The 26,552-nt window shown below is 48.1% G+C and overlaps 1 protein-coding gene across 2 annotated transcripts in view; it reads right to left on the bottom strand.

Annotated features, from left to right (window-relative positions):
- Positions 1-26,552, bottom strand: part of KSR1 (kinase suppressor of ras 1) — a 174,576-nt gene that overhangs the window by 64,537 nt on the left and 83,487 nt on the right. For both annotated transcript variants that reach the window (XM_049861472.1, XM_049861473.1), the window contains exon 2: positions 15,396-15,536. In XM_049861472.1, the coding sequence (XP_049717429.1) occupies positions 15,396-15,536 (141 nt within the window). The remainder of the gene's footprint in view (positions 1-15,395; positions 15,537-26,552) is intronic.

Genomic DNA, 26,552 nt, shown 5'->3' on the forward strand with positions numbered 1-26,552 from the left:
TATTACACTCATAGAGAGAAAAACTTTAAATGTTATTAAAAACAAAGACCACGGAGGAGGGTGGAATGGGCTCACCTATTTATTCTAGAAACATGCTCTCAGCAGACCCTACCGGGAGCTGCCAAGCCCCTGACAGACAGCTGTCTCTGAGTCAGAGGCTCTTCACGTCCCACTCCCACACAGACCTATGGGTTCTGCTCACTGATGGGAAAACAGAAGTACGGTTGTCACACCTGAGACCCCCAGGGGAAGGCAGGCGACCTACCGCCATAGAGAGCCCTGTGTAAGGATAGAGGTGGAGATATCTCACCAACTGCAGCAGTGACTGCTTTTGCCATCTGAGGGAGTGAGAGTGTTTATTTTTACACGCCTCCTTCTCTGGCTAACAGGGCTGTCTTTCTCCAGGAAACCATTTCCTGAGTTCAAGTAGCCCTGACCCTTCAGGCCCCTCCATCATGCTGCTAAAGGGCTGGGCCATGGCCCAGTTTGGGCCAACTGGAGGTCTCCATCTTCCTAGTCCAGCGATAGGTTCCCATATGAGCACATGACCAAAGCCAAGCTAATCAGAGCCCTCCCTGGGATTTTTCAGCTATAATTATAGGGGAAGCTCTACAAAGGCAACATAGACTATGCTGGAAGAAAGTAAGACTTAGTTGCTTGTGCCCTTCATGCCTGCTATGGCAGTGGGCCTGTCTAAGAGGAGAGCCCTGATAGCATCATCTGAGTCCCTGCATCCAGGCTTCCCTGGACTTCTGTTACCTGAGCTGATAAAGTCTCCATTTTGCCTGAGCCAGCTGGGTGTCTGAACTTACTACAGGAAATTTCTAACTGGTAGTAAACTTGCTGCCATCGAGTTGATTCCGACCCATAGCAACCCTATAGGGCAGAGCTGAACTGTCCCACAGGGTTTCCAAGGAGTACCTGGTGGATTTGAACTGCCAACCTTTTGGTTAGCAGCCATAGCTCTTAATCACTACGCCACCAGGGTTTCTGCCTTAACTAGTAGTAGGAGAATATAATAGCTTTTATGTAGTAAGTGCTTATTGTGTGCCCTGGTACCATGTCATTCATTCCTCCCTCCTTCATCCCTCCATCCAATCAACAAATAACTATAGAATACCAACTGTGTGCCAGGCATTTTACTCAGCACTGTGACTACAACACTGAAGAAGACAGTCTCTTTCCTCAGGGAGCCTATGCTCTAATGAGAAACACAGAATAAAAAACAAATACAGAAGTAAACAGTAATTGAAATTTGTGAATAAGTGCTAAAAAGGAAATAGCATGCTGAGATAAAGTGGTGGGTATGGGAAAGGCGACATCTAATTTTAGATACGGTAGCCTCTCTGAAGAGCTGACCTCTAACCCCTGTCAAAAGATGAGAAGGCACTAGCCATGGAGGTGAAGAAATTTCCAGGCAGAGGCAACAGAGGACACAAAGGCCCTGGGCTGAGAGAGGAAACAACCTAACATGTTCTATCACGAGGAGGAGACTGGTAAGGAGAGGCAGGAGACCATGTGGGAGAATAAAGGCAGACGCTGAATTCTACAGAGCTGTGTAGGGAATGGTGAGGAATCTAGATTTTATGCTGAGCGCAACAAGACACTATTGAAGGATTTTACTCAGAAAAGTGAGATAACTGGATTTGGGTTTGAAGAAAATCACTCTTGACTCATGAAGGATGGACTGAAGGGGAAGACAAGAGAGGAAGCAGAGTGACATGGAGGCCACTGCAGACGGCCAAGTGGGACTAGGGGATGGTATTGTTAAAAAAGAGACACAGATAGATTTGGGGAGCAAATTTACAAACACAGCCAGTGGGATTTGCTAACTGACTGAATGTGGGGGGTGAGGAAGCAGAAGGAATCAGAAATGACTCCTGAGTTTCTTGCTAGAGCATCTGACAGATGAGTAAACAGGCTTATCCAAGGTCTCATCGATGGCAAGTGGTAAATAAAGCCAGCATTTTGTCTGCCTCGCAAGGCCAAGTTCTGGGTCATCTACTTCCAGAAGTCATGCTCTTAAGCAATCCTGCTTTCCAGTCAGAGAATTTTCAGCCTGCCCAAAGGCAGATATAGCTGGGAGCAAGGACTAGGAAAATTTACATGCTGATATTTGAAAAAGAAAGGTAACGAGAGATAAACACTTGCTTTATGATAATTAAAACAGTACAATGTTGACACAGGAATTTCCCAGTGATATCTGGTTGTTCAGGTCCATTTTAGGGCAATATTGCCTTTGAGGTAGCCCATTGAGGAGGAGGGACTCAACACAAGCTGACAGCCCAGGAGCTAGGTGACCCCCAGAGGAGGCTCAGGCACACACTAAGACAAAGCCATTTCATGGCAGGGCTACAGGCACACGTTGTAATTCAAGTCCAGCCTGTCACCAATAGAAACGAAAGACAGCTCAGAAACCTAATTCCACATATCCCCAGGCCTCAGCAGGCCATCAGTAGCTACCTCGTCTTCACCCTCCCCAGGGACCCCTGGGATTCAACCTTCATTGGCCCAGATTAAAGAGCCCCTGAAACACCCTGGCCTAAGACACCAAAACTTTATGGATACTCTTATTTTGAATTCAGTCACTCAACAAGAACACCTATTATACAGTAGGCACTGGGGACAGAGCAGTGAACAATACAGCCACATCCAGCACTTTCTCCCAAGCCAGGCTGGGGGTTTGGTTTTCAGAAATCCAAAGGACTAAGGAGGTGGGCCCAACGTTCAAATATGCCAAGTAGTGCAGGGCAAGGCAGAAAAGTCATGCTCATAACTTTTCAGATTTCTAGAAACCAGGGAGATTCCCACCCCTTCAAAGCATGAAAGACGGTAATTTGGTTCAAGGTCAGAAAAATGAATTAATTCATAAATTGGAGAGAGTGATGTATGTAAGCTCCCTAAGAACAGGAACTCATGCCCAGCACCTAGAACAGTACCTGCCACACAACAGATGCCAAGTACACACTGGATGGACAGACGGACGGACGGACAAAAACATAGAAATAGGCTCTCAGCTCCCTATCTTGCCACATTTTATCCTTTTCTCCCTTGGGACCCGTCAGTCCATTCTGCATGATGGTTACCTTGCAGACACGCACATCCCACCATACCGTGAGCCCTCTGGGGCGGGACTGTATTTTGTTCATTTAACCCCCGTGATAATTCATCTGAGTACCCAGCACGAAGCAAGTGATCGATTGTTGTTAGTTGCCATCGGGTCAATTCTGACTCGTGGCGACCCTATGTGTCCATAGGGTTTTCAAGGCTGTGATCTTTCAGAAGCATACGGACAGGCCTATCTTCAAGGTAACTCTGGGTAGGTTTGTGCCACCACAGATGTAGAATAAATGGAATGTACGTTAAGGAGGGGAGTGAGGAAAAGAAGAAGGATGGAAGGACGAAAGGAAGGGAAGAGAAAGAGAGAAAGAAAAAAAAGTAGGTCAATTCTATTACACAACTACATACAGTGGCTCCAGGTTGGGCTATTTCTCGGTTAGATGTCAGATGGTAAACTCCTGTGGGGGAAGGAGGTCTGGCTTTGGAGTCACAGGGACTTAAGTTTGAATCCTGGTCCTGTCACCGGCTCACTGTGTGACACTAACGAGTCACTCAACTTCTCTGAGCTGTAGAATGAGGACCTCGGTGCCTCCCCCACAGGTATAAGAACTGAAGAGGATGATGTATTGAAAATGCAACCTGGTAGTTTGCCCTCTTCTTTCCATATTCCAAGTTCAGCCCCTCTCCTGACTGGGTGGGTAACCTGGGCAGTCCACTGTTCAGGCCTCCTTTTCACCATTCTAAGTGGGGAGGGCTGTGTGGGCCAGACTCACTGGGCTGGAGTTGATATCCAGCTCCCAGGTGCTCAAATCCTCATTACCAAGGCAGCCCTGGGTTGCTCCAGCTGACATGTCTGCGCAGATTCCTCCGCGAGACCGGTTGAGGGTATGTGCTGCATCCTCAGGAGGTTCCCAGCTGCCAAAGAGCAAGGCTGTCAGAACAGCCGGGCTTCTGTCTCCCAAAGGGAGAGGGTGGGGACAGACGGGAAGAGGGGTGGGGAGGAGAGGCTAGAGGGAGAGGGACAGGATTCATGCCAATTAAAGCAGTACCCCAGGAGCCGGATGGCAGGTCATTTTTCTGGTTCAGATCTTACATATACCCCCACCTTAGACGGCCTGGATTCCTGGGGCCCACAGAGAGCTACAGCCACGTCCAGCCAAGGACCTCAGATGTTTCCAGAAACAAAGATGGTGGCAGAAGTCAGGTAGCTTTCTTCCCCATCCCCAAGAGAAGGCCTCATTTTAAACACAGGCATGCAAGGATAGAGGAGATGGGAAAGAGAAACGTGCCTAGTCAGAGCCACAGCAAAAAAAAAAAAAAAAACTCCTTACCAAAGCCGCCTGCATCTTCAGTTCAAAAAACGTCCCCAGCAAGAGCTTATTCAGGGGAACCTGTGGCCTGTGGCTTCAGCCCTGGAATCCCTGTCTCTGCAGCTCCCAGCTCCCCCTGATAGAACTGACCCCGGCCAGCGCTTGCCACCTCCTTTAACAATTTCCAACAGGGAAATTGCTGAAGGAAAAAAAAAAAGGGCTCCATGCCAGCAGGCTCTGAAATCATTTCCCCAGCTGCAGCCAGAAAATGAAGCTGCAATTTTTTTTTAACCTGTGGAACCTGGGGTAGCTGGAAATAGCCATAGTATGTGACTCAAGGTGGGGGGTAGGGAAAAGTTTTGCCTCTGAGCTCACCACCATGCTTGGTCCCAAGGCTCTAACCCCTCTAGCCCTCTAATCCTTGCCTCCACACAGGCACCCCTTGTTCCCACGCCAGCCAGGGTCACTGTCTCACCACTCTCACCCCACCCTCAGATAAATCTACCTTCCCGCTGGCAGTAGTTTTATTTTCCTTAAACACAAATCTGCTTCAGATTCTCCTTCTCTGAAGCGCACACACACGTACACATACCTCAGTTAGCCACACGTCGTCCTCCAGATGAACCCCCAATCCCTATGCTAACACATCAAGACTCCCATGAATGGGCTCTGCTTCTTCACCAGTCCCCCCCAAGACCGGGCCCTTTTAAAACACTTCATATGGGGATGGCACTGGCTGTCTCATACCTCAGGGTCTTTGCATGTGCTCCTCCCTCTGTCTGGTGTGCTCTTCCCCGCTTCCTGCCAGGCTAAGTCTCAGCTCTCGGAAGCCTTTCCTGGTATTGGTCTTGCTTTAACCACCCGAGGTAGGTTTACCCACGTGCTCCACAGACCCTAGGCTGGGTTCCACCAGGGCACTTGTTGCCCAGCTCCAGACCCTGCCTCCAGCCAAGTCTGTGAGCTCCTGGGGCCAGGGACAGTGTTTTTAGCATCCCAGCTCTCAGCACGGGGCCCTACCCAGAACAGGCTCTCAGCCTACACTGTCCAAAACAGCATTAGCCACATGTCTATTTAAATTAAACATTAAAATAAACTTGAATTTCAGTTCCTCCGTTGCACTGGGCACACTTCAAGTGCTCAGTAGCCATATGTGGCTTTTTCTTGTTGTGGCTTCTGCTGAGTCTGCCCCCAACTCATGGCGACCTATGTGCTACAGAGTAGAACTGCTCCATAAGGTTTTCTTGGCTGTAATCTTTATGGAAGCAGATTGCCAGGCCTTTTCCTCTGCGGAGCAGCTGGGTCGCTTCGAACCACCAACCTTTAGGTTAGCAGCTGATTGCAAACTGCTTGCGCCACCCATAGTGGCCACCATATTGGATAAAGGAATACAGAACATTCTATCATTGCAGAACATTCTATTAGATGGCACTACTCTAGATGAAGGCCTGATAGTAAATAAATGAAGGCACCGCCCAGGCTGTCTGTCTCCAACACCCACAGATGAGGGAAGAGCAGAGGAATCAGAAGGCACACATGTCAGGAATGCCCATGGCAGGCTCTGGGGCTGCAGAGGGCTGAAATCTGACACAGGCAGGGACGGAAGGAAACAAGTGCACAGGCACTCACTCACACCTGAGACCTGGATGTGCAACCACCGCCCTGTGTCCACTTCTGTCTCTATCCCCTCTTTTCTGTAAAGATTACAGCCAAGAAAACCTTATGGAACACAGTTCTACTCCATAACATCTGGGATTGTCATGAGTCAGGGGCTGGCTAAACAGCAACAACAAGCCATATATAGCCTACTGAGCACTTGAAATGTGCCTAGTGTGACTGGGGAAGTAAAATTTTATTTTAATTTTTCATTTAAGTAGACGTATAATAGTTTCATTCAGCAGAAACGCACTATGTCCTTGAAACTTTATGACCACAAACACCACCCACTCGAAAGACATAAGCTGAAATAATATTTAGATAATCTTATAGGCACTGACCCCAGGAAGGCAATATTGGAGAGGAAGAAGGGGATTGTACACACACACGTATAACCACACCCACACGTGATACATTCATGTTTTTACCCTAAGGGAAAAGGCAGGGCCCAGTCACAAAGCCATGAAGAGTCAAGGTCAGCAGAGAGGTCAAAGAGGCTGAAGGGCAAATCCCACCACACAAAGAGCATCTCCACTGGCCTCAGGGGGCAGCCCTAGGAAAATCGTCTTGGGGTATTAGCTGCATTGATGCTGGGACCCTTCAGCACTGACAGCTTAGCAAAGGGAATCTGCTAGACTTCTGGGATTTGGATCCCTTTCAAAAACAAAACAATGAAAAAAAAAAAAAAAAGACAGAAAGACAGATATTGGTTGAGAAAGAGACCCATTTCAAGTCTGATGTCCCAGCCTCCACCCTCAGTGACCCTCACTCATTCCTCAGCCACTCCTTCCCCAGCACATATTTGCTGAGGGTCCCTCATGTGCCAGGCGCTGTGGTACTAGGCACATGGCCTCCCCAGCACAGGCTCTCAACCTTGATGAACCACGGCGGATGACAATGACATCTTACAACATCATGAACATCTATGTGAGCAGGTGGCATCCCTCAAACAGTCATTCATAAGATATTGCAGAGAAAGCTCATCTCTTACTATTCTATTGTTGAAGAAGAATGAGGTGGACTTGTGCGGACTAACACAGAGATGAGAGGAAGACTAAAAACCTGTGGAATGATACACATTTTATGATACCATTCTAGAAAAAAAAAGGGGGGGGGGTACAAATTTGTATGCCAACTTAAACAACCAGAACTGGCATGGAAAGGCTTGGTAGGTCAAGGTCACTGAGTGGTAAATGTGGAAGCTGTAGTGTTGGTGGATGTTTTGGTATGCATGTTTTCACTACAATTAAAAAAAAAAAAGAGGAGGAATTAAAAAAAAAAAAAAAAGGACTGGTAGGGACCTAACCAACTTGTTAGCAACGGTGGTTACCTCTGAGACGTGGAAGAGGAAGGAAGGCCTTCGCCCTACTTCATGACACTTATTGTATGCCATTCGGTACTGAGAAAGATTTAAAAACTCACACACCTTGGCAGCCATGGATTTTTTTGCTTCCTGACCAAATCTTCTGTGGGTTAGGAAATGAGTCAAAACATACCAGGACGATTGCCCAAAATCTATACCTGATACTGTGAACTTGGGGGTGTGAGGAGGTTGGGGGTGGAAGCACCGTCATTTAAACTGCATGGCAGAACTCCTTGCTCCAACTGTTGGCCACAAATATTACATAGGGGCCCTGTGGGAAAACCACTGTGTTAAGAAATGCCTTCTGGAAGGAGAGTGGTACTACAATTTGTGAGGAAAGAAACACATCTCAGATACTAGGCAAAGCCACCATTTGGAGGGTTTGGGGGAAAGTGGGGGGCACTACTCCAAACGGCCTCCTGGAACCATCTCATCTGACATAATCTCTCTCCCTCAGGCTCCTTCACTTTTCAGAATAACTGTCTGTGGAAGGTAAAGTCTTAAAAATGATAATCTCATTATTTCTCATATGGTAAACAGGCCCAGAAGGTGAAATAACTAGCCCAAGATCTCAAAGAGTGCAAAAGGCAGAGAGGCCCACTCTAGATACAAATAATACTCTAAGGTCTGCCTGTCCCCAACACCTGGCCAACCACTGCCACAGGTCCACAGGTCCACCTTGCTTCCGCTGGCCAGTAGCTCTGGAAGGCAGAAGGTACTTGTGGCCCACCTGCAGTGCCCGCCACAGTGGCTGGCCTACAGAGGCTATGCTAAAAATTCCAACCACGTTAAGGTTTATGTGTAATTCTTGCCTGGAAACAAGGGCAGCCACCATGACTCCCAGCATCTCCTAACCCCCATGATTCCCTCTTGGCTCTGCTGGTGCTCTTTGGTCCAAAACTCAAAACACACACACACAAACATGGAACGACTTCTTCAAGGTGCTGAGCTCTGGAGTCTGAGCCACCTCATAAGAGACTCTGCAGCTCAAACTTCAGGGTCACAAAGAGAGAGGGCCAGCTCTAGAAGGATGCTCCAAGCCAGAACAACGCCCCACAGACCAAAGACCCTCTCCCACTTCCTGGGCTGGGCTTTTGGAGATCCTGATGGGTACATGCTCCTTTCCTTCCTGAAGCTTCCAGAAGACTGGGCTCTGGTGTTTGGATTGTCCCTTGATGGTGTCAGCAGGCCCTTGACACTCCTCCTGCTCAGTGTGAGCCAAGCAGTCCTGTTGGCCCTTTTAGGGCTCTCTAGTTTCCCAAGCATCAGGTGGGCTAAGGCACTGGGGCAGGCCAGGAAGAAACTGTCACTTGGGTTCTAGCCAGATAGCTGGATCTGCTGTCTGGACAGCAGAATACATGCCATCCCATAAAACCTGGGCATCCTGGGAGGTTTCCTAAGGCAGGAAGAAGACAGGCTGGATTGAGAGCCCTGGTCCACAGCAACAATTCAACATCACAGGGGCCCTGGTTTCTCCTCTGTCTCTCTGGCATGGCCCTGCACAATTTCTTGGGGAGCACATGAGGGAGGTCCCAACTACCACCTAATAAAGTACATGTTCAGAAAAGGTATATGTATAGTTTACTGTCTGTCGTGGATTGAACTGTGTCCCCCAGAAACATCTGTCAGCTTAGCCAGGCCACGATTCTCAGTATTGTATGATTGTCCACCATTTTATGTGATTTCCCTATATGTTGTGAATCCTATCACTATGATATAATAAGACGGATTAGCAGCAGTTATACTGATGAGATCTACAAGATTAGATAGTGTCTTAAGCCAATCTCTTTTTAGATATAAAAGAGAGAAGCAAGCAGAGACGTGGGGACCTCATACCACCAAGAAAGAAGCATCGGGAGCAGAGCGCATCATTTGGACCTGGGGTTCCTGCACAGAGAAGCTCCTATTCCGGGGAAGACTGAGGAGAAGGACCTTCCTCCAGAGCAGACAAAGAGAAAGCCTTCCCCTGGAGCTGACACCCTGAATTTGGACTTCTAGCCTACCAGACTGTGAGAGAATAAATTTCTCTTTGTTAACACCATCCACTTGTGGTACTTGTTACAGCAGCAGTAGATGACTGAGACACTGTCTTACTCCAAGAACATCTGCAATAAGAGTCTCTCTTTCTGTGCTGGCTGTTCTAAAAAGCTGAGCCAAACCTGCCTTGATTTTCTTATTGTATTTTTAAGCATAATTTAGCAGCATTCATCAAAATTCAGCCTAGCAAGTCCACTTCCAAGATTCTTTCCTACAGAATACACAGGTGTACAAAGATATTCTTGATAGCAGTGTTTGGAATCATAGAAAATGTAGATCACTATTGGGAAGAAGCAGGTTGCAGAATTAAATGTCTAGTCCAATTCTGTAGGTACAAAAAGGAGCAGTACACAGAAGCAGGTGATGCTAGGAAAGGTCCAGAAGGATAAGCAAAAACAGGTGCTCCTGGTGGGGGGAGGGGCAGGGCTATTTCACTTTATCTCTTTCTTTGGTGTTTTTTTGTTTTATTTTGCTTTGCTTTTCATTTTTGTTTTACAATGAACACATATTTTCTTTTTTTTTTTAATTGTACTTTAGATGAAGGTTTACAGAGCAAACTAGTTTCTCATTAAACAATTAATACACGTGTTGTTATGTGACATTGGTTGTCAACCCTATGACATGTCAACATTCTCCCCTTCTCGACCTTGGGTTCCCCGTTACCAGTTTTCCTGTCCCCTCCTGCCTTCTCGTCCTTGCCCTTGGGCTGGTGTGCCCATTTAGTCCTGTTTTATTTTATGGGCCTGTCTAATCTTTGGCTGAAGGGTGAACCACAGGAGTGACTTCAGTGCTGAGTTAAAAGGGTGTCCAGGGGCCATACTTTTGGGGTTTCTCCAGTCTCTGTCAGACCAGTAAGTCTGGTCTTTTTTTTGTGAACACATATTTTCTTAAAAACTAACTTTTAAAAAAGTAATGGTTCAGAACACATACTTTTGTGGTTACGAGGGGTGGGGGGAGGGAGGGAAGGTGGGAGAGGGTTTTTTACTGATTTATTAGTAGATAAGAACTGCTTTAGGTGAAGGGAAGGACAATGCTCAATACATGGAAGGTCAGCTCAACTGGACTGGACAAAAAGCAAAGAAGTGTCCTGGATAAACTGAATGCTTCAAAGGTCAGCGAAGCAAGGGCGGGGGTATGCGGACCATGGTTTAAGGGGACTTCTAAGTCCATTGGCAAAATAATTCTATTATGAAAACATTCTGCATCCCACTTTGAAATGTGGCGTCTGGGGTCTTAAATGCTAACAAGCAGCCATCTAAGATGCATCAATTGGTTTCAACCCACCTGGATCAAAGGAGAATGAAGAACACCAAGGTCACACGATAACTATGAGCCCAAGAGACACAAAGGGCCACGTGAACCAGAGACCTACATCATCCTAAGACCAGAAGAACTAGTTGGTGCCCGGCCACAATCAATGACTGCCCTGACAGGGAGCACAACAGAGAACCCCTGAGGGAGCAGGAGATCAGTGGGATGCAGACCCCAAATTCTCACAAAAAGACCATACTTAATGGTCTGACTGAGACTAGAGGAATCCCGGCGGTCATGGTCCCCAAACCTTCTGTTGGCCCAGGACAGGAACCATTCCCAAAGACAACTCATCAGACATGAAAGGGACTGGACAGTGGGTAGGAGAGAGATGCTGATGAAGAGTGAGCTAATTATATCAGGTGGACACTTGAGACTGTGTTGGCATCTCCTGACTGGAGAGGGGATGGGAGGATGGAGAAAGTTGGAAGCTGGCAAAATTGTCACGAAGAAAGAGACTGGAAGGGCTGACTCATTAGGGGGAGAGCAAGTGGGAGTGCGGAGTAAAGTGTATATAAACTTGTGTGTGACAGTCTGACTTGATTTGTAAACGTTCACTTGAAGCTCAATAAAAGTTAATAAAATTAAAAAAAAAAAGTAATGGTTGACAGGGCTCTTTAGAGAAATAGTTCATTCTAGGGCTGAGGCAGGGAAAATACAAGATGACCCTGAAGCATGTTGTAGGACCAGAAAGTAAGGAAATGCTCAAAACAAATCAACAAAAACCAAAACAAATAAACAACAACAAAACAGAAGTACAGAGCATGTTAAGGAACACAGAAGCCAACCTGAAAGAAATTGCCATGTCCAAACATGGAATAATTTGACCAACAAAGTACATAATGTAATACTGAATTATAACCCAAAGTTTAAAATAGACATCGAGTGCTTACTGATATAAATATAAATGACCAAATACATAAATAGGGGAGAAGAGATGACTGTTCCTTACAAACCCAAGTACTGGTTGCTACTGAGTAGATTCCAACCCATAGTGACCCTATAGGATAGAGTAGAACTGCCCCATAGAGTTTCCAAGGAGTGGCTGGTGGATTCAAACTGCCTACCTTTTGGTTAGCAGCTGAGCTCCTAACCACTGTGCAACCAGGGCTCCTTTCTTACGAAAGAGCTCCAAATAATATGAGTAAACACTCCCCTCTACAGGAGTGGAGCTTAATCCCATCCCCCTCAACCCTAAGGGTGGACTAGATTTAGTGACTGGCTTCCAAAGAATAAAACAGGGAGAGGGAACAACAGTAACTTTACAGTGGAGAGGTCTGGCAGACACTACGTTAACCAAGTGATGCAGACAAAACAGACAGACCCAGATTGGGGGACATGCTACAAGACACCCAGCCTCAAGACTGTCAAGGTCATGAAAGACAAGGAAGACTGAGAAACCATCACAGACCAGAGGAGACTGGCGAAACATGACAACTAAATGCACTGTGTACCCTGGGTGGGATCCTGGAACAAAAGGAGGACATTAATGAAAAACTTGGTGGAATCCAAGGAAAGTCTGGAGTTTAGTTAAAAAGTAAGGTACCAAAGTTGATTTCTTAGCTTTCACAAATGTCCCATCGTAATATAAGATGTCGACAGCAGGGGGAACTCGGTAAAAGGTGTCCGTGGGACTCTCTGTACTAGCGCTGCAACTTTGCTGAAAATCTAAAATTATTCCAAAATAAAGAGTTTATTTAAGGAGGGAAAATGGTTTAGATGACATTCAGAAGTCAAAGGATTCCGTCTCTGAGTTCACCTTTGAAAAGGCATGTATTTTTATGCTGTTTGGAACTTCAGACTCTTCTGAAATTTGCACTTATCTTTTATGGACAGAACCTTCTAGAACCAAGTTCAACTGAAACCACCAAGGATCCCTCAGGGCCTAGGGTAGGGAAGGTGGGGGAGGGAGTGTCAGAGCAGTGTCTGAACAACTGTTTGAATTAAGAAACAGAATAAAAATAGACCCACACCCTCCCCTCCCGGGGCCAGCATCTGGAGGACAATGCTCCAAGGAGCCTCCCTAACCCTCATCCCCCACTGCTGTGCTCCATACGTGCACAAGGAGAAACTCCAAGGATCAAAGCAGAATGAAGGCAGCCACTTCCCCACCTCCCCTCCCCAGTCAGCAGAGGTTGGAGCTGGGCTTAGTAAACAGCCTTTTTTCCCCTGCCTTCAGTCAACAGTTCCCCATATTCCCTAAAACTCAACCAGAAAGCTGCTGGGCCCACTCCCCAGAAAGCTGCTGGGCCCACTCCCCAGACACCCTCAGGCAGCCTTGCCCACCCCTCCGCCTCCTCCAGCTTCAATTCCTCCTTGCCCTGTGGGTGAAGAATGCCAGGTGCATCCCTTGGTACAAGCATGAGGGTGGAAGATGGACACTTGCTCTCTCTCTCAAGCCCTGAGCTGACTCCCACCACCTCTCTTGAGTCAAAAAACTGCCTCTGTCCACCGCCTGTTCCTGGCCTTCCTTTTACTCTCCAGATGGCTTTTTAGAGTTGCCCCCATGTGCATGCCTCCAGCGGGTCACTGTTCAGTCTGGCTCTCCCCAGGGAATCACAGCAGCTGAAGATGAGTGTGGAAATTGCCTTAACTTTCTCTCTCCTGCTCCAGTGCATACCACTGTGCCTTTAGTACTTGATCCTCATCACTTTCTGCCTCAGCAAGCAAGAAGTGGTGTATGGGCTATTCTTCCCTTTAATAGGGAGGGAAACTTAGGCTTAGGGAAGTCAAAGTGTTTGTCCAGGTTCACAGGCCAAGAACCTGGGCATCCCCAAGAGCAAGGAGAGAGAAGTGGCTGAGAGTGAGGACTCAGAGAGCCAGGCCTACAGGGCGCCCAGCTGTGTATCTCACTGGCTCTGGGACCTTGAATGGGTCCCTGCCCCTCACCAAGCCCCAGCTTCCTCAACTGTGAAATGGAGGAAACACTACCTGCTTCATTAGGATGTTGGGACAATTAAATGACACAACACATGCCCAGCACTTAACACTGCAGCCAGAGGTGCTCTACCATATTTTTACTCAAATAATGCATGCCTTCTACATTTGTTTGCCAACCGCACCCTTCCCCATGAGATATTTTCATAAGCGCCACTATACCAGTTTTTTTTTTTAACATGTTGCTGTAAAAAAAATTATCATAGCATCCTTACGAAAATACCTTGTAGGGGAAGGCATCGCTAGCAAACAACCATAGAAGGTGTGCGTTATTTGCATACAAATACAGCGTATGTGTCAGTGTTGAAGCAAAATGAGCAGCAGGAGGCTCCGAAGGGCACTGGGACCCCACTGTGGTGACTGGTGCAGCCCTATAGCCAAACTGCAGGGCCCATTTCAGGGCTAGTCTGACTCCCATAAGCATCGCTCCTTCAGGAGCAAAGGATCTAGTTCTGAGGGGCCCAAGGACTTCCTGCTGTGGGGCTCCCCCACTTTGCCTGCCCAGTCTTCCTGGAGAAGGCCCTCTCCCCTTGGTGACCAGCACTCCCACGGCTCTTTCCAGAGGTAAGCTCAAGAGTAGCTGGGCATATCTGGGGATGGTGGCTCTTTGGTGGCAGCAGCTTCTCTTGTAGGACTTTAACTGAAGACCAGAACTTGGAGTAAGCTGTGTCACCACCCACTCAGGAGCAAACCTTTGGCTCCTGGGGGCATCCACCACTTCATAACTATATTCATTCATTCAATAAATGAATAAAATTATTTATCTACCTATCTACCTAAGGAGCTCTGGTAGCACAGTGGATAAGCTCTCAGCTGCTGATTTGAAGGTTGGCAGCTGGAACCCACCAGCCACTCCACAGGATAAAGATGAGGCAGTCTGCTTCCATAAAGAGCACAGTCTTGGAAGCCCTATGAGGCAGTTCTGCTCTGTCCTCTAAGGTCGCTATGAGTTAGAATCAGGGCTTCGAACCAGCTCAGTCACAGCCAACAAAATGAAACTGGAACAGACTCGAATTTTTATAATTTGGGTGCCCCAGAACAGGAAAAATTACAGTTGAAGCCCTGGAATGGGAGACTCAGAAAAGGCGTAGTGAGCCCTTTCAGGAGCCTGACACGTGAAATCGGATGATTGCCAGGACTGAGGACAGTGACACACATTCAAAGCGGTGTGGTCAGCCCCATCTTTGAGTGGGGCACCACTGTTTCTGACTCTGTGCAAAATCCAATGGGCAAGAGATTTGGTTGCTACGCAACACATACACTGCCCTAGTTTTCTGAGAGGGAGGTTAGTTCCTAGTCACAACCCGTAATTTTTCCCATTCCAGTTATGGTTTCGGTTCATCCAAATTTTAAAAAATTGATTCTATTCGGTGTTAATTCCTCGGCCATGACTGAACTGAGGAGAATCAGTTCGAAGACCTGGTTGGAAGTGACTCAACAGCAACAGGTTTTTTTTTTGTTCCCTAACTACCCACTGATCTCAATTAAGCAGCTGGTATATCAGGCCCAATACTGAATGGCGATGTTGTGGCAGACAAATCAGACAAGGTAGGTCTGCCTCTTGGAGCCTGCATTCCCATGGGAGACCCCCTCAGTCTTAACCACAGGAAGCTAACCCTTGGATTTGTGTGCGGTCCTTTGCTTCTATTCACTGACTTTTTCCACCCACAAAATGTCTTGGTCCCTCACGCCCCACACCCTGACCTGTGTCCCGGCCCCCATACCTGCACCACCTCTGGCCTCACGTTGAAGGTGTACAACCAGTCGCTGAAGCGGGGGTAGCTGTTCAGCTCGGAGGTCCTCTCACCTGGAGCCACGCTCAGCTTGCACTGCCGCTGCTTGCAAATGTAGCGGACCAGCTTCGCCTGCCAGAAGTTCAGGAAGGAAAAGGCCAGTTCAGTCATGGCTCATAAAACCCACCACTGCCGTCGAGTTGATCCCGACTCATAGCGACCCTATAGGACAGAGTAGAACTGCCCATAGAGTTTCCAAGGAGGGCCTGGCAGATTTGAACTGCTAACCTCTTGCTTAGCAGCCAGAGCACTTAACCACTATGCCACCAGGGTTTCCTCATGGCTCACACACATGCCAATTCCAAACGCACTACAGGGACTCTCAGCCAGACCAGAGCAGTGTGATGAGGGGAGGAGCCTGCCCAACTCCCCTTTGCTGCCATTCAAGGAGTGTGAAGCAGGAAACAGGGAAGGAGAGGGGAGAACAGTCTGGAGGGCCAGCAGAGGGCCTGGACAACCACCCAAGAAACATCTTCCCCACCAAAGGATGGCTGACACTGCCCCACCCTTACAACCATGATCATCGGACAGTAAATGGGCAAGACGGGTCAGAACAGAACACTGGGTTAAACACAAGAAGGGCTTCTTGCTTTGAGGGGGCAGGAGCACTGACAACAAGAAGACACGGGGGTTTGGGGAAGATGGGGAACCTTTCACCTAGGATGCTGCCAGCCTAGAATCAAAGTACCTGGGTTGGGATCCAGGGGCTCAGTCGCACACTAGCTCTGTGATCTTAAACAAGTAACTAACCAGCTGTCGTGGAGTCAACTCTGACTCATGGTGACCCCATGTATGTCAGAGTAGAACCGTGCTCTATAGGGTTTTCAATGGCTGATGTTTTTTTGAAGTAGATCGTGAGGCTTTTCCTCCAAGGTGCCTCTGGGAGAACTTGAACCTCCAACCTTTTGGTTAGCAGTTGAGTGTGTTAACCATTTGTACCACCCAGGGACTCCAGGCAAGTTACTAAGCCCCAGGAAAGCCTCATTTTCCTCCTACATAGAACAGGAATAACATTAGAAGCTCCCTCTTAGGGAGGTTGAGAGGATTAAATGACAAAGTTCACAGGAAGCACTGGGCACATGCCTGGCCATGACTGTACTGTGGCAGTACTAGTGAGGGTCCTTGACTTTGGGTCCATGAAGAGGCTTTAAGGGATCCACACCCTGAAATGCATGTAAACTGCAGGGTTGTGAGTCTGTGATTTCCCGGGGTGGGGGGTGGGGAGGTGTCCAAAGCTTCAGGCTTCTTCTTGTTGTTAGCTGTCATCAAGTTGGTCCCTGACTCAAGGAGACCCCAAACACAACGGAACAAAAGGCTGCCTGGCCCTGCATCAACGCCCCTCCTTGATTATAATTGGACCGTTGTGATCCACAGGGTTTTCATGGGCTGATTTTTGGAAGCATATCACCAGGCCTTTCTTCCTAGTCTGTCTTAGTCCGGAAGGTCCACTGAAACATTTTCAGCATCATAACAAGATGCAAGCCTCCACTGAGGGCCATGTCGTGGCTGCACATGAGGTACACTGGTTGGGAACTGAACCCAGGTCTCCCCCATGGAAGGAGAGGATTCTACCACTGAACCACCAGTGACCTCCTCAAAAGGCTAGAATTTCAAAAAAGAAAGAAAGAAGTTTAAACCTGGCTATAAGTACAGTGTAGCTTAAGTCCGTCTGGTGGAATCTTTTAAAAACACCAACTTAACTGAAAAATGCAGAGGGGGGAAGGTGTGGGAAGGCACAGCCCAAGGCTGATTAAAAGAATAGTGCTTTTAAATGCATAAAATACTTAGGGTTACAAAGGAAATTAATTATAATTAAATACATTTATCAAAGTATTATTTAAAATTGCGATACAGCAATAAAAGCTTGTATACTGAAGTATTAAATTGTAAGATCTAGCAAGAGGTCTAATAACTACCAGAATTTTGAAGTTCTGACAAGCGTAAGCTACTTTTTCAGATACCTATAACCATAATATGATACGAAAATTGCTGTGATTCCTACCAGTGACCAAGTCACAGGTATTTGCTAAGATGGCTGTGCCCTGTTGCTGACATTCAAAATCCAACAGCACGCTAAATTTCAGTTAAGGTTAATGGAAATAAAGGTGCAATTTTTTTTCCCACCCAAGCTTGTGGACCCTTGAATTTTATCCACAGACTCCAGGTGAAGAACCTCTGTGGCTGGAGAGATGTGAAGCAAGCCATAAAGACCCAAAATGACAACAAAACCACGTCTTCAAATCAGCCTTTCTGAAATTTCCCCCCAGAAATTAGTGCAGAAACTAGTCTAGTTTCAGACTCAGAAACAATCTGCCAGACCCAGATTTAGCCTGTTCAGGGGCACTGGCCCTCTGGGGAGGCTTTGAACTATCTTCAGGGTATCATGGGGCTCAGTGGCAAGTGAAACAATTGCTAGAAAGGGAACACGGAGTCAGAACCAAAATAACCTCACTCAAACGTACGGTTTCGAGGTTAGATGAAAATACTGGTAGAGAGGCAAACCCATGGCACTCCTACATCACATACTACTCCAGTAACCCGAGCAGGCATTGCTAATCAAACATTCTGTACTGAAGCTCACAACTCCAAAAAGACATTGCTAATCATACACTCACCCCTGAGGCTTGCAACTTGGAGTTGCCAACAAGTGCATATTTGCTGTCCTCAGGGCTTCGAACCTGTTCTTCCTGGTTCAGTCATGGTCAGGGAGATGACACGGGAACAGACCTGAATTTTAAAAATCTGGGTGACCCAGAACCGTAACTGAAATGGGAAAAATTACTACTAGAAACTTGATCTCTCTTAGAAAACAAGGGCAGGGTAAGTGTTGCATAGCAACCAGATCTTTTGCCCCTTGGATCCTGCAGAGGGTTGGAAACAGTGGGCCCGGGTCAGAGATGGCAGCAGAGCACACTGCTTTGAATGTGTATTGCTCTCCACAGTCCTGGCAATAATCCAGTCTCACACATTGGGCTCCTGAAAGGGCTCACTAAGCCTCTTCTGAGTCTCCCATTCCAAGGCTTCGACCCATAATTTTTCCCGTTCCGGTTATGGTTCCGGATCATCCAATTATTTTAAAAATTTGGGACTGTTTTGGTTGTGCCTCGCCTGCCATGACTGAACTAGTTCGAACTGACTCGAAGCCCTGGCTGTCCTATTCTGGAGCCTAAGTCCCTGCAAACATCGTCAAAGCAGGAAGCTCACAAACACGAAGACACAAGGTTGCTTTTACCCTACAGGTCTAAGAAGAGGCACTCCTGACCCGCCTCCAGGTTCACCCACTCTAATCCATCCCACTAAGTGTGACCAGAGGTAAATTCTAAAATCAGGGCCCCAATTTCCTTTTCCAAGCTCATCTACACTCCACCCTACCTACCCTCCCAGTCCCCATCCCCCACCTGGCACAAGCATGTGCTCAAAACATCTGAGAAGGGAAGGAGGAAAGGAAACGTGTGGGCCATCTTCGTGTATTAAAGCATTTCTTGGAGCCAGTCCTTCCTGTAGCTCCAAACTGCTCTCAAACCATAGCTTCGAAGAGCTGACCAAAGGCAGGACAATAAATCAAATAACTGCCCAAACTCAAAACCACGCTTTTCTCACATTAATCCGAGAAGTCAGACTTCTGGCTCTCAGCAGCAGTGATGAGCATCCGTCACTGGCACAAGGACTTCCGGGGTCACACCTCTGGGAGCTGATGAATAACACAGTCTGCGCAAGCCTTTGGCCACGCTTGAGATTAGCCAACCTAGTCTTGGGCTGAGGCTAGGTTTGGATTTTCTCCAGTACAGCTTCCTCCAAGGGGTGAAGCCCTTTCCAGCCTTGAGGCTCTCACTCCCTCAAGCAGCTCACTTGGCCAGGAAGGCTCTTCTCAGGGACCCCTCAGCCTCCAAGACTCAGTTTAGGCAACCCTTCCTCCAGGATGACCCCCACCCTGCCCTCCAGCCCAGTCCCCCACAGCACCCTGCCCTCTCCTCCCTCAGATCACATCTCACAGTTCCAATGTTTTACTCTTCAAACTGTAAAGTCCATGGGGCGGGGGGGGGGGGGGGGGGGGCATGGTCTGTTTTCTTGGTTACCACTGTCAGACCCCAGGAACCTACACAGCATACCTGGCACGTGGCTTGCTATTTTAAAGCCTTTGTTGAATGGCTAGGTGAACACACCATTCAATTTGTAGCCCAGACAGGCACAGGCAGTGAGGGTGGGAAACAAATGCCAATTGGGCAAGTAATGAGAATCTCAGAGACTCTCGAAAAACAAGCAAGGTCCCTGGAAGAGGAGTGAGCAGCTTCTTTTTGTGAAGGCATTAGAGAGTCCTGCCTGACAGCCCAAAGCAGGCCTGCAGGTAGGACTGTACAGAATTTGAAGTGACCTCTCACCACACCCAGTTAACAACCCTCACACCTGGCTGGCTGTGCATGAGACAAGGGAAGGGGAAGACCTCAGTACGTGTCGCCCATTTGCTAGTGGGTCTGGTATCCGGGTGGCCAGCTGATACCTACTGGAGCTCATCAAGCTCTTAGAAAGAAAGACAGCTCCAGAATTGGGTTCTGCTGAGGGCCAAAGCCGTTCTCACTCACCAAGGATGGAGGTGCCCAGGTTGTGGGAGTGAAGCAGCTCCCTGTTATGCAAAATAAGGCTGCCCTTACTTTTCAGAAAGTTGGCTGCAGGCACAGAAGCACCAAGGGGCTACCTTCCCAGACAAACCACAGCTGGGCCTGCCAGCCTGGCCTCGGGGGCCAATAAGGGGCCCTTTCATGGGCAGCCTCATTTTCTCTTAACCACAAAACCACAGACTATAAATTTTCCGGAAGAGAAAAGCACCTGGGGTTTCAGTGATGGGACCAGCAGCAGGAGCGAAAGAGTCCTTAGGTCTTTGGTCACAGGGGAGGGCCTGGGGCTGGAAATGAAGCCCACCCTCAACATTCTTTTGCTTCATGACAGTGTGCCCCACCCACAGCCCTGATTCTGGGCCTGGTTTTCACAAAATGCAGAAGAGCACGAAGTCTCCCCATAAAGGTTTGGTGAGTGCTATCTGACACATGGTATATAGTAGGTGCTCACTAAATGCCCTGGGCTGAAGGAAGTAGGTTCTGGTCCCAGCTCTGACACTAAAAGAGATTGAGATCTTGGAGAAATCTCCCTTACCTCAGCTTAGATCTCACCACCTATAAAATAGGTATCATTTTGTAAAGGTTGGGGCCAAGTAAGTTGCTAAATATAAAGGTGTCTGGAATGAGCAAAAGAAATATGGTTCCTACTACTTTACTACTGGTTATTCCAGTCATATTCAAGAGGCGGCATAACTCTGTGGGGAAGAACTCCAGCTCTGGAGGCAGGCAGTCCTGGCCTCAAAGCCACACTCCCTCAGCGGGTGACCATGGCCAAGAGATTTAACCTGTCAGCCTCAGTTTCCCCACCCATAAAATGGGGATGATCTACCTCAAAAGGATGTTGTGAAAATTTACATGAGAAAATATGGACGTAAAATGTTCAGCAAAGTGCTGGGAACAAAGAGAACGCTTGTTCATTGGTAGCTACTGTGGCTGTTGTCCTCATCAAGCTAAGTCTTCAGCTTCACTCTTATTATCTCCTGGGCAGAAAAAAGGTGTGGGCACCATCACGCCCGTTTCAGAAATGGGGATAAAGAAGACCCAAGACCCCAAATTCTCGTAAAAAGACCAGACATAATGGTCTGACTGAGACTGGAAGGACCCGGGTGGTCATGGCCCCCAGACCTTCTGTCGGCCCAGGACAGGAGCCATTCCTGAGGCCAACTCTTCAGACATGGATTGGACTGGACAATGGGTTGGAGAGGGATGCTGGTGAGGAGTGAGCTTCTTGGATCAGGTGGACGCTTGAGACTATGTTGGCATCTCCTGCCTGGAGGGGAGATGAGAGGGTGGAGGGGGTTAGGAGCTGGCGAAAAGGACACGAAAAGAGAGAGTAGAGGGAGAGAGCGGGCTGTCTCATTGGGGGGAGAGCAACTGGAAGTATGTACCAAGGTGTATATGGGTTTTTGTGTGAGAGACTGACTTGATTTGTAAACTTTCACTTAAAGCACAATAAAAATTAAAAAAAAAAAAAAAAGACCCAAGAGCTGACAGAACTTACGGATCAGGTATAGTCGATTCTTGTTATTCCCAGTAGGTATGTCGTATAAAGTTACCACTGATACCAAACCATTGCTCCTTGGGGAAATACAGGGTTAGATGTTCCTCTGGTCGCAACATTTTCGTCGGCCAATCAACACATGACTTTGTTTTATGTGTGCTTCTGTTTAAAGACAGCTTATTTAATATGCATTGTTGAATGTACTGTTGATCCATTAACACTGAACTCATGGCCAACAGCTCTGTACCTCTTGCCTGAATGAAGCACCATCTCCATTAGGCACATCACAGCCTTTCTGCCCTTAGAAGCTCTACACAGCACTTCAGCACTACACTTGGGGGCCATGAAATCACCAACAAAAAGCACAAAAATGCAAAAAACATGGCACTAAGTAGGTGGCAAAAAGGACACTTACACGAGTGTAAGAGCTGAAATAAGGCAGAGGACAGCCAGTTCAACCTCAGCTGGGAACGTGTGCATATCTGGGAACTCCGATTTTTCACCACCCTGCGCTGTGACCAACGAAGTGCGTGAGCATTGATTTGGAGATTACAAATAAATCGCAGCGAGTGGGTGAAATCCCCTACGCGGAACTGACGAACAACGCAGACCGCCTGTACCTTTATATTAAAGCCATGAAGACTCCAGGAAACCTGAGCTCTTTACCTCCTCAGATGCCCTCACCTCCTCTCTCAGCACCAGAGGAGGTGGCTGAAGCAGAGCTGCAGTTCCAGAAATGCCACTTGTCCATACAAGCACCTGCACCAGAAATCTGGCACCCTGGTCAAACTCAAACATAATCTGCCACGCCCTAGCTGCTCCAGGTCTGACTCTGACATGGGATCTCGAACCGAGGCTGCCCAAGCATCAATCCCGTGGCATGAGGCTTGTCAAATGTTCCTGGAGAGGGTAGCACCATGCAGAGCACACGCAGTAGGCTCTCACCGAAGCATGTGCCACAGAAAGAGAAAAATTTCCACCGGAAAAGGAAGCAGATCCCAGAGCTATAAGGATTGCCAGGAACACAGCAGGCCTCCTAGATATGTGTCCCTGTTCCTAGGTAGGGTTCTTGGCAGGCATTCTTCCTTCCCACTGGGTCCAAACCTGCCTCCCCAGAGCTGACACCCATGGATTCCAGGCCCACTCTCCAGAGTGCATCACAAAAATTCAAAGGCAGGTGACACAGGCGACCACAGACCAGCCAGACCTGGGATGCCAAGTTCCTCTGTGGCCACAGAACCGACAACTCCTTGGAGGCTGCCGCAGTGGAGCACAGCTAGGGCAGTAGCTGCCCTGCCTCCAAAAGAGAGGGCAATGCCAGCCAAAATAGTCGTCCACGCAGAGCTACTTGCAGGCTTCCACGGGGTAGCTGGAAAAGGGCCAGCCATTGTGCAGCCTGGCTGGGTGGTGTGGTAGTAATGACCAGGGGGAGCATTCTACCAGGGGCACATATGACCATGCCTGTGACCACACTTCTTGTTTACCACTGGTACCTGTTCTGATCGGTAGGGGGCCATGCCTACCATTAGTTAACTGTTACATCACTCCTAGCGAGAAACTCAGGCTTGGAGGCCAGGCAGATCCATCCCCAGCACTATCGTTTACCAGCTGTGTGGCGGTGACTAGTAACTTCACCTTGGTATCTTCATCTGTAAAACCGATAAAATAATACATGCCCCACAACCAAAAACAAACCTGGTGCTGTCAAGTTGATTCTGACTCACAGCGACCCTATAAAACAGAGTAGAACTGCCCCATAGGGTTTCCAAGGAGCAGCTGGTGGATTTGAACTGCCGACCTTTTATTTAGCAGCCGAGTGCTTAACCACTGTGCCACCAGGGCTCCACACGCCCCATCCACAAAATCCACTGCCATCAGAGTTGGTTCTGGCTCCTCACACCCCTCAAAATTTACTGCAAGATTCATGTATGCACAGTGCTTAGTCCAATGTCCAGAACACATAAACCAAACAAAAAACCAAATCCACTGCCATCGAGTTGATTTCGACTCATAGCGACCCTACAGAATAAAGTAGAACTGCTAACACGGTTTCCAAGGCTGTAAATCTTTATGGAAGCAGACTGCCACATCTTTCTTCTGTGGAGCAGCTGGTGGGTTCAAACCGCCAACCTTTTGGTTGGCAGCCAATAGTTTAACTACTGTGCCACCAGGGCTCCTTAGAACCCCTAAAGAGCTCGATAAAAAGGATCTTACAAGTATTATTCCTGCTCATCCTGCAAGAACAGCCTTGATGATGAGAAGCATAAAAGACTTTTGGCTGGTGCCATTTGGGTTATACCTTACCCAGGCTATCCCTTTGCAGAAAACACTGAACAGCCTCTTTCCAGACAACTGACTTTGCAAACAAAGTCAGCTCCACCCTAAAATTGCAAGGCCCTGGGAGGAAGAGGTCTCTTTTGAGGGGAGCTCTCAAATTCATGATCCAGGGCTATGGAAGTAGCCAGATGCCAAGACATTTGTCAGTTTAACCCTATCTTAGACGTGGGCTATCGCAGGACCCTAAACAAATCACTGCCCCTCCCAGTGGCCCAGCTCTTCATCTCTCAAGCAGGCCAGGTTGAGTAAATCTAAGGGGACAGACGCTGAAATATAAATGTCAAATGAATCCCAGGCCCAGGCTAGGATGGACACCAGTTTCCCATGTGTAGCATTCCCATGTATATTCATGTCAGCACTTAATTTTCAATCCTGATAATAATGATAATCTCTTCCATTTGTATACTGCATTATCATCTTCTTTCCCTGGATCTGAATTAAGAATTCTAGGCAGTAGGAATTACAGTAGATCTCTGACACCTCAAGGGTGAAGTGCCAACCTTCACGCTTGCCTGAAACAAATCATTTTCCCTATAAGATACAGTCATGTGTAACTAAAAACACTACAGACCCTTCCAGGCCTTTCATGGGAACTACTTTGTATTTGACATCTGGTAGAGAAGCACAGAGCTGTGTTGTGATGTGGGTGTTGGGCAGCCTGCTTGGCTCACTCACTGGCTAAGGAAGACCCCCATCCACCCTGCAGGCAGCAACACAAGGGATTCTGAGTCTAGCCTCAGCAAAACGACAAGTTTAGGGTCACTCACAGACACATGATAAACCCATGAGACTTAACTGAAAAAAAAAAACAAACCAGTTGCTTTGGGGTCTGTTCCGACTCATGGCAACCTCACGTATGTCAGAGAACTGTGCTCCATAGGGTTTTCAATGGTTGGTTAGTAGCCAAGGGCTTAGCCATTTGTGCCACCCAGGGACCCCATGAGACTTAAAGAGACTTAAAGGTATATTTTATTACGAGTGAGAAAAATGGGGCACCATGGTTAAAGAAGGGATTCAAACTCCCCATCTTCAGACTCCAACCTACTGCTGTTTCTATGTGCCATACTGTTTCCCAAAATACTGACTCCTACTACCCACTTAGCTCTTCTAAGCTGCAGCCAGTCCTGACCCCTACAGGCAGGATAGCAGAGGGCAGGGTCTACCTCTCTCACTGCCCAAAGACCAGGATCCAGCAATGCCCAGGTTGTCGCAGGCAGCAAAACCTCTGAATAAAATCATAGACCACCCCATAATCTTCAAGCCACTGCCTTTAGCTCTGGTCTGCAATAACCTGCCTTGTGGGTGAGACCCCATCCTGACCACCCACAGGCAATGGCTCCAGACCAGCACTGAATTAATTAAAATTAGCCACCACCCTGCCCAGTACCTGGGATTGGCCCTTTCAAGGCAATCCCAGCATACTTCGCAGCCTCTCTGACATCCTGGATGGCCATTCCACCTCTATCCCTCTTCTCTCTGCTCTTCAGTCCTCCACCAGCAGGTGCAACATTTAGACTTGTTTCCAACTTATCAACACCTGTGGGACCTTGACACCTGCCCCACAAGAAGTAGGCAGCACATACTCTTCAGTGGACACTCACAGATATCCTTGCTAGTGCCAAGTCCCTGTACGCTCATCCTGAACCTCAGGAAGTCGCCAAAGCTCTCATGACTTATTCCAGCTGTCCCTCCAATGGTCCCTGAAGCTGACGAGGGAGAGATGGAAAGGCTCTTGGGCCCTCCTTCCCCAGCCCTGGCCTGCTCTGCCCAAACTTCAGGGCTATTACTTCCCATCTTCTGCCCCCTCCCTAAAGCTGGAGCGTGCTTCTGGGGACTTCCTGCCAACCCAGCCAGCTAAGCAGTCTGGTCTGGCTGCCATGGCCAGCCTGTTGCAAAATGATTTCTGAGAATGTAAGGAGGCCTTCTGAAGGTAGTGACGCAGCTGACAACTCTACACACAGGAGCAAACCGACCACAACGCTCAGCTCAGGGCGTGCCAGATGCAGCCATCAGGCTCCAAACACCACCAAGCCCTCGCAACTCTCTCAAGGGCACCCAGCAAGAGAGAGCACCGGGGAAAGTGAGGCAAGGAGAGGAGAAAGTACAAGTGACCTCAATTCCCAAGCCAGGCATTTCGCAACCAGCCACCCCTCACCAACTCCATCCGGCGCCTGTGTTCTTCTGGGGAAGCTGCCAGACATGTGCATTTGTGCAGGCAATCTCCCCACCAAGCCTCCCACTAGCAATCCTGCCCTGACGTCAAACTCGGAGTCGGGGAACTTCAAACACAAACAAACAAGTCTGCCCCAGACCACAAGTAGAGACATTCCCAGGGAGGCCAGGGGTGAGAGCCACCACAGCTGGGAACTTGGGGCTACCCAACCCTTACTTGGATCCACTGGGGCTGCAAACTCCAGGGGCCTGGCAGCAGGCTACAGAGGGGAGGTTCAAATTCAGGCTGAGACCAACTGGGGGTCACTCTTGACCTTGTGGGTGGATGGGAGACCCACCCAGGTCTGGCACAGACCCTGCCCGGAAGCACTGACAAGTTAGTTAAGCTCTTATGTGTGATTAGCACCCTCATTAGATAGTGTCACGTTTTCTAATTCATAAAATAGGTACTGAGTATGACAAGTC

This window comes from Elephas maximus, chromosome 19 (assembly GCF_024166365.1).
Source record: "Elephas maximus indicus isolate mEleMax1 chromosome 19, mEleMax1 primary haplotype, whole genome shotgun sequence".
Taxonomy (NCBI): Eukaryota; Metazoa; Chordata; class Mammalia; order Proboscidea; family Elephantidae; genus Elephas; species Elephas maximus.